Source organism: Cebidichthys violaceus, unplaced genomic scaffold (assembly GCF_023349555.1).
Source record: "Cebidichthys violaceus isolate CVI_PGR_0920_01 unplaced genomic scaffold, fCebVio1.0.p SCAF_5, whole genome shotgun sequence".
Classification (NCBI taxonomy): Eukaryota; Metazoa; Chordata; class Actinopteri; order Perciformes; family Stichaeidae; genus Cebidichthys; species Cebidichthys violaceus.
In genome coordinates, this window is record NW_027176705.1 from 11,911,032 (window position 1) to 11,924,720 (window position 13,689).

Genomic DNA, 13,689 nt, shown 5'->3' on the forward strand with positions numbered 1-13,689 from the left:
TTTCTTGATGATCCACTGGTATCAGAAAGTTAGGTATAATGAGAAAAAACTCTAAGTAGTATCTCTAATCCCATCAGCTCCACTGTGTGACTGCCAAGTGGTTTGTCCAATATGTAGAGAATATGTAGAGAATTCTAGAGTGACGTCACTGACATCTTGAGTGACAGGACTCGCATAAATTAGAACACGAAACAATTGTCACACACACACGCGCGCACACACACACACACACACACACACACACACACACACACACACACACACACACACACACACAACTTCAGATACAATAGTCAATCATACATATAATAATCATACATATATGTATACACATATGTATATATGTATACTGTATGTATATATATATGTATATAAATATATGTATAAATATGTGTATATATGTATATATATACTGTATATATATATATATATATATATATATATATATATATATATATATATATATGTATGTCTATTGTAAAAAATGCAAAAAAATGCAGTGCGTAAATAAAATATATATATATATTTTATTGTTGAAGCTTTGCTAAAAATAGATACTATTAAGTTCAAAGTTTATTCCATTTGTGAACTAATTTACTGAGTTTCTTCAAATGGCACTAAAATAATGTTATGAGTTTAAGATTGTGAATAAGTAGCCTGACTGTTACAACCAGAGCCTCCTCATTACACTCGCTTGTATTGACATGTTGGCCGTTTCATAACATTGAAAAGGTCTTTGTTTGGTCATGTGGTATTTGCTTTTTGAGGAAAAGGAGAGGAACGTGGTCGGTCATTAATCTGTATGTAAATGTCCGCATTTGTGGAATGTGCATAATGACGCATTTAGTCCTGCACTCATCAAACTGGCTATATCTCAGCATTATACACAGTTCAATGTGAACCATAGGCAGTATTGAACACGGTTCACTCAAATAAAAGTGGAAATCTGTGATTAAAATACACATCTGGTCGTGAACAATTACAAAGTGTCATCAAAGTATTTCGTGGGAAGATGAACACTAGAGAGACCTTCTTTCAAGGCTTACAGGTGTCTTTACAGTGACAATAACAGATTTCCTCGTCTAAAAACACAACATAAAATTCACTATATTATATTCACTATATCACCACTCTCCAGTGGGCAACTAAATACTCCCAAACATCCTTTTGGTCAGACACTCTCCAGTGGACCAGAAGTTTGGCCAGTGTGGTTGAAACTTGTATCACCTTCATTCAAGAAAAGTCTCTTGGGGCCATGCTCTAAACCATACCGGAAGTAGGCAATGATTTAGATTTTTGTGTCATTTTTTGATAGATTTTTGTCCATTTGTAGTCGCTATACTTTAACGAACTCCTCCTAGGGAATTTGTCTGATCCTCTTCAAATTTGGTCAGTAGCCTACAATCTGAGAATCTTTGTGATTAAAATGATTAAAAGCTTTACGTTTGGTTGAATGGCTTAGCCGCAGCGGGCGGCTACTTTACGTGATTCCCCATCAAAAAAGCTGATGTAACTTGTTCCAAACGGTCCTAAACTTCCCATGCTTGATAACACTCATGGCCTGAGGATGTCTACAAGCTAATTTTCACTAATACTCACAGTGCCTCCTGCTGGCAAAAGGAAATCTGCGTTTTCTGACAAACGGCATCCGATTTACATGACTTTTACAAGATGTGGTTTAGCAACATAATGCATGTTTGCGTGTGTTCTGTAGCGCCACATAGCAGATACAGGACGCAATGGACTATTTGCAAAGCATAATTTCCAGCGTCAGACGGTCCACGCGGGAAAACAAATTCCGACTCGTGGGCCCGTTCATCGCTGCTCGCAGCTTTAATTTTGTGTATTTTCTGTAATTATGTGTTGAAACACTTATTTTCTCCATACATTGTATTTTGATTTTAATATCAACATATCCTATCATTATTTTAATATGGTTTGAAACATTGTGACAGAATAATGAAGCTCTCACAAGGCCAATGAAACATGACAGATTATCCAATGTCTTGTATTGAAAGTGAGGTGAGTTCAAAGAGAAACACAATTTTGACTGGACAACGTGATGTGTGAAAATCTGAAATCTAAGAAATAACAAAACATAAACTGGACTTTATTGTCACCGTCTAGCACTGATGACTTCTTGTAGACTGAACTGAGTTGTTTTCTATGTTTTCTGTTCTGCATTTCCCTCCTTTGCCCATCTACACACCTCCTCTAATTCAGCCTCGTTAGTTTTCCCTGCCAATCAGCTCCCTGCTCGTTCTCACCTGGGTTTCTCCATCCATCGCTCCACTTGCACGTCATCCTCTCCTCAGATTACTTTGTATCGAAGTCCATTTTCAGTTCAGTTTTTTGTTGGATCTTGATGTTTAGGTCTGCCTTGCCTGCTCCGAGCTTTGAATTAATATTAGTTTTCCAAGTTTTGTTGCCTGTAGTCTCCTGTGTTTGTGTCCATCTCTGGAGATATTGCTGGAGAGTATATATATATATATATATATATATATATATATATATACACACACAACAGCAACAAAAGCAAAAACTGCAGTAGTGGCAACAACGCTAATTACTTTTTTGAAGCAATTTTCTTGTAAAAGTCCCAAATGTTTTAAATTAAGAGGACAACATAAACAAAAGGGATCAAAAACGATCAAAATATTAGACAAATATATAAAAGAGATATTGTAACATATTCATTTTATGATTTGTCATGACATGCAGCAAAAAAAACTCTCCACCTTTTTGTTTACATAAAGCTTGCAGTTGTCCCTGACTCTGGAATGTCCACAGTGTGTACCCGGCCCTCAAATGGATGGGAATTTTCACTATTGAGAAATCCTACAACTCTGCTTGTTTCAGAGTAGAATATAAGTCAGTCCGATCAGTGCAGTCGTCACTGATAAGATACTCTAGAATCTATCAAGACTTACTCTAAACTCCGCAGGAACGGCAAAGTAAGTTTGAAAGACCTGAAAAATATAAATGTATGTATATTGTGTTGTGTTTAAAGGTGAACTATATGTCATTTTTGTTTGTATGTTTTCCTTTTAGACATCTATAACCATGAAGTTGCTTCTGGCAGGGATTGTTCTGATCCTAATTGTGGAAGCCAATGCCGACTGGTACAACTTTTTCGCTGAAGCCCTTTACGGTTAGAAATATGACCCTTCTAATAGCCACAAGAACAATGTGTTTGGTTGTATTCCATATGTCCAGGATTACGTGTTGTAACAATGCCAATGACATGAATATTTGTGAATTCTCTCAAATATTTTATTAAACTGTCTTCTGTCCTGATCAGGAGCTCGTGATATGGCGCGAGCATACACTGATATGGTGGAGGCCAACTATAAGGAGTCGGACAAATATTTTCATGCCAGAGGAAACGCTGACGCTGCCCAGAGAGGAGAGGGGGGCAAATGGGCAGCTGAGGTTATCAGGTGAGGAGTGAGAGCAGCACGAGTAGGAAAGCATTATCTGCTTTTACATTGTTGGCTGTTGCATATTAGTTTTTTTCTCAAAAATAAATACATTTTTTTTTTAAAAGAACTGCAGATGGATCTAAGAGCATTTTTTCTACATTCTTATTGGTGTTTGGTAAATTGTGGAGTATCTCGGCCCTTTATTATATGCTATCAGCTCACACAATATTATATGTTGTTATTTCTATGCAGATGGGAAACAGATCTTTCTATCAAACATTGTATAAATTATTAATATCACCTGATTAATTAACCTATTGAGGCTTCAACTCATGGACCCTTTTACAGCACTTTGTAAGTAGGTTTTACTTGTTCTGTCATCTGCTCGTGCTGATATTTTTTGTTTATTTTCCGATCTCAGTAATGTCAGAGAGTGGGTGCAAGAAAGAACAGGTCACGGTGCTGAGGACTCTGCTGCTGATCAGAAGGCAAATGAGCATGGGCGCAATGGAGGAGATCCCAACGACTACAGGCCACCAGGACTTCCTGAAAAATATTAGTATGAAAGCCATTGACATCAATCGATAATAAAACAAATGATTTTGTGTTGGAGTTATTGACATGCAGACACAGTATACAGTGTTTTACCCAACATGCAATTTACAATTGAGATTTTCCTTCGTCATGGGATATAACCCTGTTTACTGTCCTGCTGTGTTTGTTGTTACCGTACTGCTCTGATCTCATGTCTCTTAACCACTAGTCACCATTACTGCAAAAAATAATGTATTCTCAGATCACTGATTAAATACTCTTTTTTTTAATTTGCCCACATCAGAAACTGTTTCTCACCCAGCCCAAATTTGCAAGAAGACTAGAGAATAAATTCTCTGAGTATAGGTTCAATCTTTGCAGAGGCATTTCACAGAGAGATCCCCCTGGGCTGCTATAAGAGCTGTATCTGTTCATTTATTAATAGTAAGTCCATGATTAGCATATTAATATATTAAGTTCAATAAAATGACTCCAATATCACTTCTTCATTGTTCTATCTCCCAGAGAAAAAAAGTAACTGACAAGATGATTGAACAAACATAATGCAGCAGTAACATCATGAATTGACACTGGGCAGTGATAAACAACATAATTCAACGATAAACACAGAAATTATAATAACTTTGTATTGTAAATCTCTGCTTATAGATATATAAGCAGAGGTATATATATATATATATATATATGTGTGTGTGTAATTGCCTCTGTTGTTAGATGGATGGGTTGTGGATCTCTAATAGAGTTGGATACTATTCTTTTTTCGTACACATTTGAGCATTTTTGACTTGATTGCCAGATCAAAAGTTATTTTGTTTTATTTTTTTGAAAATGTAGCGTGATAAGTGATTATTTGTTGGTGAAATAATCTTGCCTTTCAAAGAGGATTAGGTTTGGCTCTCTGATGCATTGTGGATTTAATGTGCCAGATTTCATCCGTGTCCATCAGTGATTGAGCTATTAGAGCTTCATTCAGCTGTAATGTTAAGACATGACCACTCAGTGGCAGCGCTGTCCTGCTGTCCATGACTTTAGAGGCGCTTCAGAGGGAATCTTTCTTTTGATTTAATTTATAAGTTTACTTCATACAGTATTTAATCTCTGAAGGAATAACACAATACAGCCCAATGCTCTATTGTAGTTGATACAGTTTGTAGCAGAGATAATGAAATTGAGTACAATTAACCGCCAAAATGAAACAGGTTACTCTGAATAATACACAATACTCAGAAGAAATGTTTCTTTGGATTTACTTTCCTCAGAAGAAGGAATACACCCTTTGATAATTTTTTTTTGCATTTTAAAATATAATATCTCAGCATTACAAATGAAATTCCATTCAACTCTACTGGGAACAGAGAAATATGAGCTGCATAATCACAGCCTGCTGCATAGACACTAGCGGTGAGAATATTTTGAAATCCTACAGATCATTTTACAAGACTTGCCACTGAGTTATAGTCATATTTAGATTCCTCAAATACTTTCAAAGGCCCTTGCCCGCACACACAGGTGATAACAATTATTCTGATTGATTAGACTTTAGCTCAGTGTGAAGCTATGCAGGAATAACATAAAGTGACCAAACTCAACCTATCAATAGAAATGATGAAGGTGTAAGATGACCTTCCCACAACAGCTGTTGCCGTGACACAGTCTGTTTACATCAATACGTCTTGAGATTTGTTCTAATAAATTACATACACCTGTGTAGGATGGACAATGGCTGAGTTGGTGCTCAATAGGCCTATTTAAAAACATCCCACCTTTTAAGCCAATTTTAGGAGTTAGGCCAAGATGGTAGTGAGGTCTCATGAAGATAATATGTTTGTTCTGAGTATATCATATCTTTTCATAATTTTGTATTACTTATATATACATATATATGGCAATTCAGCATTAATGTTTTCTTTGCCAAGTAGTTTAGAAATGAGTCACTTCCAGCTGTCATCTGTGTTTGGTGTAGGTTAACGTTAAGTGGCGATATTGCTTGGTAGAAATGTCTTTTGTGTACCAGACAGTGTGACATTTTCTTAGTTCACATGAGTGAGTCGTTTAAGAATATTCAGTAGAAATGTATTTAACAATGTGGTGAGTAATTTGCATACATCTTAAATGCATGGGCTCTTATTGTTCGCTAGCAACTTAAACTAGTTAGCTAATCATCTAGCTACTTTTTAGGGGTGTAAACGTCTATGCAGCACGGTTAACCTACTACATGTTAAGTCATAGTGTAAAGTACATGTGGCAGAAACAAAAAGAACAATAGCGTTTTTAATGTTGTTAAACAGATGGAATAGTAGTCTTCGTAACGGCTGTGGTAACGGATTACTCTGTGTCCATGTAACGTTAACGCACGAGCTCGCGCTGATCGGGTGGGGTAGCTGGCTCTCGCGCAGGCTGTATTCACAGACCAGACAACCGCAGTGGGTTCGTTTTGTTTTATACTCGTTCCGGGGCGGCGCTGTCAGGCACCGTGCTCCTTACGCTTTCTGTCGGTGAAACACGCACTGAGTGATGCGAGACCTGCCAGCACCATCCCTCACAAAACCCCAAAGGAGGTGACTTGATCAGCATATGACATTCTGCAGGTAAGACCTTATTCTTTATTAATCATCGGTAAACATCGATAAGCCCCGCTCTGCCAGCGAGGCTGTAGTACTCGTCCTCCTCGAGGAGCGGTGGGTGGATGCTGATCTGCTCCGCCTGTGGATTTGTCCTCAGCATCAGTGTTAACAACAGGGCGGTGAGCTTTGACCGAAAACGTTTCTTGTTTTTAGAAGTCTGGCATGTTATTAAGGATATATGTAACTCCAATGATAAGATTGTGGTATTTTGGACGACTGTACACACCTATTGGTACAATTATCGGTGATTCATCCATGCGCAGCTTAGTCTACGCCTAACATTATAGATTGTAGTTATATTGCTTTAGGCCTTTAGTGTGTCATGAGATGTGGAAGGTCATTAATTTGTAGGTGTACTTAATGGTCCAATTCCTTTCCTGCATCGTTTTATTAAACGGCACCTTAGGCATGTGGATGCTCCTCAGAGGTCTCTTTGTGGAAATGGCAAATTCAACCCCGATATCCACTTATTTTCTTTAATTTACACTCTAGTGCCCCATACATTCAGCCCCTGCCATCCATGGTGCTGCTAGACACAATATTAAAGTTATGAACTGTGTGAGTTGCATTTCACGAGTCCACCACATTAGCCTCTGCAGAAAACACAAGTTAGTTGTTTGAGGGATAACCATTATGTAATGTAGGTATGAAGTCTATATTTGGTGGTGGACTTTGGTGCCTGCTGTGTACCAATCTGTGCCAGACCCGGCCAAAGGGGGAGGGCAGCTGCCGGCAGGCGTGTGTGTGTGTGTGTGTGTGTGTGTGTGTGTGTGTGTGTGTGTGTGTGTGTGTGTGTGTGTGTGTGTGTGTGTGTGTGTCTGTCTGTGTGTGTGGCTGTGTGTGGCTGTTGATTGTTCAGGGCGAGCAGGGGACCGGCTCACAAGGTCTGCGTTGCAATTATATATCCTAAGCTTCTATCCTCATCCGGTCATGCAGAATGCATTACAGTAGCCATCATCCACTTGTATGATATCTTTGGGTTGTCCGATGTTTAAAGTACAAGTGTTGTTTTGTTGGTTTCTCTCATAATAGCAATATTGTTGCTGGAGTTAACGCCACTGTGGGATATATGTTAAGCTGCATTAGGTTACACTGGTTCAAGTTTTGCTTTGATACAGTAATATTTAAATCTTTGAACACTTCCATTTAATATTTGGATTTATTTTTCATTTTTATTCTGCTAAAATTAAATCACAAGTAAACATTTGGATTGTAGGTTGCTGAGAAAAAAAAAATTACACATTGCGCCATATTTATTGAACCCCTGTACAGATGATAACATAAGCAAATAATAAACCATGTTGCCAAAAAAAAAGACACCATCACCCCCATCTTAGCTGTTATAATTGATCTAATCTGAATTTGTGTATTGTCACTAGTGAGTAGACCGAGACATTTAGTGTGGGGACATTTCTGTAAAACAAAGTGGTTGACAGTAGGACAGAATAAAGATGGAAGAAAGGGCTTGTACCGCGGGGAGTGGAGAACAGAGGGAGAACAATGGCTGTGTCGCAGCTGAGGAAAAGGGTGATGACCAGCGCTATGGAAGAGAGTAATGCATGGCCTTTAGAGAAAGTGAGAGGTCCCTGGAGAGCCATGATATAAACCCTATAAGGCCTTGGAGGATGCCCCCATGTTTGTGATAGTGAATGTGGGGATACAAAGTTTTCATACCTTTCCTTTAGGTCTGTGCTCACTTCCTCTGCACTGGCCTCTCTTTCACTCCACTGCTTTGTCTCACCATCTCCGTAGCCTAGGATACTGTATGTTTCTGTATAGCACTGAAGGACAAACACCCTCCCTGCAGCCTGCTGGGATCTTATGCAGCTGCAGCTGGAGGATACGAAATTGGACTCCTGGGGAGGAAAAGAATAGGACAACAACCTCCTGCAAATTATTAAAGATAATAACTGTTTGGAAATGTGTGATTAAATCATTAGCCTATCAAGACAATTGATCTAAACACACTTGTTACGAGGTTTGGCTGAACAACATTATTCCTTTAGCTGCCTTTGCACTGTGGATGGCAGTGCCACAGGGAAATTACTCTGTATGTAATATCTTCTTAAAAGCTTTGCTCTGTAAGCTATGGATTTCACAGACTGAACATTTACGTTCTCTACTCCGTTCATAACATCAGTGTGGGTGGAGGTACAATAACACACTATTTTGCCCTTCGGCAATAACAAAAGATAATAAAAACCCTGTAGATAGGGCTACAAGGTGGGTGTTAATTTTCATGTTGCATAAACTGTTAGAAATTCAAAATGGCAATTAAAACAATGATTTATGAGTCTTTTGTGAGATAAGTGCTGCTGCTGTGTTGTTGCTGACAACTGTATTGCTGTAGAAAAGCTTTGTGTGAGCAATTAGAGCATTTGAGGTTGATGTGTGTTAACTAGCAAACAGATGAATTACAGATGACGGGGGCTAGCTATACATTACCCCTCAGAGCTCGGAGTCTAATCCGCTGAAAATTCATTTGTGAACACATTTTTTTTTTTTAGTTACGGGGTAATTTCCAATCAAAACAAAGGAACTGATGCTGTTTTGATTATGGTTGACTGTAGGGATGCATCTGATTCATATTGTTTCTACAGATTAAAGTGTTGATCGTTAGTTTTATCCTTATCAAATATCTGTAAATTGTCAAAAAATCATATCACCATATCCCAGAGCCCAGGGAGCTGCTGTTAAAGTGCTTGCTTGATAACACAAACACCAAAAAGACTTTGTTTAATTTCAATGATTTTTAGATGCTGAAACCAGCAAATGATCGGCATGTGTATGTCCATTTCTCTGATTCAGAAAATACTCCTCTATTCCAGCAAGCTTTCCATGGCTGCTGTCATATTGTCCTGAGTTGCTCTATTATTCACCGTCTGTAGAGGATTCATCTCCAGATGACATCATCACTACAGTCAGTATCTCTGCAGCTTCCCAAACCGACACTGAGCTGTACAATATTATAGAAATCAGATGCATATGAATCACATTTATGAATGTATATTTACTGTTCATGAGTTTGACTCACTTCAATGCTTCTACAATTCCTTCTTGAACAAAAGCTCTAATATTCTTTCAGAAATCAACCTGTTTGTTGATCACTCTGTCTCTGTTGAGTCAGATCTGGGTTCAGATGCAGATTTTAAAAAATCTGACCATCTTTAGACGACTGTGCAGCCTTGCCAGAGATATTTGCTCTTTAAGTACTATGTGGCTTTTTGTTGCCGTCAGCAATACCAAGCTGAATTCAGAATAAAACCTCGGCAAAAACTTTGTTAGGGCCAGCTGGAGTGGTCAATAGCAAGACAGAATTTAGAGCCGACAGAAGCATTTCACCTCTACACGGACCAATTGAAAATATGCTGAACCTTTCAGTGATACTGATTGTGTTTCATAAGGTTATACAAAAAGCACTGTAACGTAATATATATCTACAGAGTATGTTCTTCGACTCGTCATCTTAAACTGCACATCTTTGCTGGTTGTTCAGTTTGCACTGTAAGGACTTCAGTCTTCTGGGTGTCAGCTTGCCATCAAATATTGATTTAGCTTTTTCCTCAGAGTTTAGACACTAATCATAGTTCCCTGTTCATCAAAAGAGGATATGTTTTTTAGGTTTACTCGTGGGCTTGATTGCAGCATCAAAGCTTAGTCACAGTTGAAAGTGACTCACCATCCCATATCAGATGATGATGTCGCTCCTAAGAAATATTGATTTTGCAAGTTCCATCTTCCAAGTTGATCATTGTTAGGCACCAATCAATCAGCCACGATCGGTCATGAGGCTGGAAGTACAGCTATAGAAGAAGATATATGCTTTCTTTTCCTTGCTCTGTAGCTACATGGAGGGATGTATTGTCTTCTTAAGTCTTTGTGATGTTCAGAGTACCTTAGTTATCTGTGACTTGTGTTGCTTTCTTTGCCCGCCTGGAAAGAGAGCCACAATGTAAACAAGGTATCCTTTACCTGTATATTGTGTGATCCTCAACATTTGTCAATGAATATGTATTTGTCACTGGTCTGGTATATATATTTATATATTTTTGAAATGTTGAATAAGTCAAATCACAAAGACAGGCTGCTCTGCAGACAGCATGGGGGCTCTCACAGTCCTGCTCATGACAGAGCTGAGAGCTAACGTTAACGAAGGTTGCATTGAGTTGCATTACGATACATTCAAGCTCCATTCAGTAAAAATAAGTATTGAGCAAAGGTAAATCATACCTTTGACCTCATGATGTGTTCATGTAATCTTGTTTTTTGTGAGGAACTTGAAGAAATATAGAAAATGTTTTTACAGCAATATAAAAGTGTTGGAGATGAAATTATGACCTGTTTAACATCAAGTAGCAGCTTCTACATAACACAAATAAACCACTAATGCTAAGATTTTTTTTAATCAAAGCAAGTTAAATGAAAATGCAGTCATTAATTTTCTAATAATTTCATTTGTGTGTTTTAATGCAAATAACCACTATAGATGACAACAACATGACGATGAAATGTAGAATTTGACAGTTGGCACTGACGTCGGGGTGGTTGAAATCATTTTTTAGGATATTGGTAAAGAAGGTTAGTCTGAAGCTTTGCTGTCGATTCTAATTCTGAGAAAGAAAATCGTAATTGGCAGGTCAGATTTAAGAAAAACTAGAAATCGGGATTGACTGAATCGACCATGAAAACTGCAGTTGGTGAATCTCTATTGGACCTTTGTTATTCAAATTTGTATCCAATTATCATCACATGATATATGAACAGGATACTGGATTGAATCATATTTATTTTAGCTTGAGCAGTCACACATATTAAGTTGTGTCTCCATGCGATGTCGGATCAAGGATATATAATTTGCCATCCTATAACTTTACAAAAGGCCAAACATTCACGGTCAGTTGTCTCTAAATGAAGCAGGAATATCCTGAAGGAGTTGGGTCAGCCCTTGTTGTCCGGCTCTTGACATTGTTCTAGTATCACACACATGAATATGACAGCCACATCGGTGTAACTCAAGTTGTTTTGACAGCACTGTCTTATTCCATTTCAGTTTTTTCCTTGAAAGTGTGATCTGTGTTTCTGCCTCTGTCATGCTTTTTGCCCCTAAACCCTCAATAGACTGCTTTGATTTGGACACAAAGCTGTTGCCTATAGCTTTCATCCACTGGATACCATCAGTCTGAAGGGGCTTGATCGGTCTTTGAGAGGCCGAGCATTATTGATGTTGAAGTGTTGACTTTTGGCTCGGGGGTTTAATCTGCTACTTTTGCTCTTTAATAAAAGGGAAACTTGCAGAAATCCAGGTCCCATTCTGTGTCAGGCGTGATGAAGGGGGGACTGTTGGGACATTTCTTGTTTGATTGTTTGTGACAGTTCTCAAAATGTGAGCCAGTCTCGGTTCAGCTGGTGTATAGTGTGCAAAGTTAACTTTGAACATAGTTTCTATTCAAAGACGAAGGCAGAGAGAAAGAGGGTCTCTGTCCTCTGGTCGTGCTGTAAAGTCCATTAAGGTTTGAGAAGTCGGTCTCGTACTTGTCTTTGCTCCCTTGACCTCCTCCAACACAATATTGACCTGCACCTTCAAGTAACTGATATCGAAGCAGTTGGGGCATGAAGAGATGTGTGAGAGATGTTCCAGGTTTAAAATGACACCATATTGAGTCAAGTGTGAAGGCCAAGGCAATATTGTCTCTAGACGGAGATCCTTAAAATAACAGGTAGTGTACTAAATCTCTTTTGACTGCTAAACAAACATGATATAATCGTCACTGCTGCTTCAAATACCCCATTGCTTCCAAACACGCAGCCACACAATCCAAACACTGCTCTTCATAGGTGTTCTGTTTTGTGACTGCTGCCTGCTGATGGGAACGGGACGCATAAATATCTCAAACTTGACACTCTTGTCTTCTCAGAAATCTTCTTTTTTCACTTTTTAAAGAAAATACAATTCATCTCACAAATTTGGAAACCTGCTGTGCTGAGCAGTGGTGCGGTCCAGTTGTATTGCGTCTTTAGTGGTGATCTTTTTAGTGCCCTTGTGTGTTTATGAATCAAAAGTTCTAACTGTTATCCTTTCAAATTGCTATAGTCATCGTTAGTGGTTATTTGCATTAAAACACGCAATTCAAATCAATAATTGATAAACAAAATCTTGGCCTTAGCAGTTTTAGTATTGTATTACAAGCTTCTTAGGACTAGTTATCTATTTTACATCTCCTTCAAACTTATTCAAATTTATTCAAGTGTCTTGACAAAAACTTAATTTTACAAGATTACAGTTGACCACATCATGATTACGTTATAATTTTTGCCCAAAACTATTTTTTTCTGAACAGAGCCTGAGCACCAGTGCTGTATTAGTTCTTCACAGCAGTATCAGGTATCGGCGACTAGATGGTACCACATGAAGTACGTGTTCCTTCATGCCGTTCCCTACTTAAATTTAAGAATAACGAGTGCGGTGGTGTCCCCTAGAATCAATGAGGTGATGCATGCACATCATTTTCACCTCTCTTTATGTCATTAGCATGTAAATGAGTCCAAATCAGTTTCACACTCTGTGACTAAATCAGGTCACGTTGGGAGGAAAGCAAAATGGCTAAGAAAGTGGGAGAACGAAAGAAAGCCTTCTCCCACAGTGCTTGGTGAAAGAGAAACCCATTCATAGCTGCATTAATCATGGGTGGCACTAAAGACTCGCTCCGAAACGAGAGAGAGAGAGAGAGAGAGAGAGAGAGAGAGAGAGAGAGAGAGAGAGAGAGAGAGAGACTTATTGGTTAACTGGATCTGTCTGAATCCTGCTGCTTTCCCGTCACAGTTGTGTCCTCTAGCTCAGTATAAGTTAATCGTATGACTAGTCAGGGTTCAGCTCTGTGAACACACTTTGTATGCGTAACATACAACTTTGTAACAAGTTATAAATAACTAGTCCAAAGGTCTAGTTGAGATCTGTAATGACGTTTTGTTTGCTGAGAAAACTGGGACTACATTGGCTTATTAGCATAATGCTTGGGTAGTGAAAGTGCCCGTTAACTAAGACCACATCCACACGTTTCTGTTTTGAAACAGGGTTTTAAAATAATCTA

General features: G+C 38.5%; 2 protein-coding genes across 3 annotated transcripts in view; both read left to right on the top strand.

The window, feature by feature from the left end:
- Positions 1-2,847: 2,847 nt before the first annotated feature.
- saa (serum amyloid A) lies at positions 2,848-4,457 on the top strand. The gene is made up of 4 exons (XM_068731150.1): positions 2,848-2,954; positions 3,052-3,151; positions 3,302-3,440; positions 3,844-4,457. Exons 2-4 carry the CDS (start codon positions 3,064-3,066, stop codon positions 3,980-3,982), a joined length of 366 nt encoding a protein of 121 aa, XP_068587251.1. The 5' UTR covers positions 2,848-2,954; positions 3,052-3,063; the 3' UTR covers positions 3,983-4,457.
- A 1,958-nt stretch (positions 4,458-6,415) lies between these two features.
- The window catches only part of apba2b (amyloid beta (A4) precursor protein-binding, family A, member 2b), a 58,571-nt gene continuing 51,297 nt past the window's right edge, over positions 6,416-13,689 (top strand). For both annotated transcript variants that reach the window (XM_068730235.1, XM_068730236.1), the window contains exon 1: positions 6,416-6,565. The gene's annotated coding sequence lies outside the window, so the exon portion shown is untranslated. The remainder of the gene's footprint in view (positions 6,566-13,689) is intronic.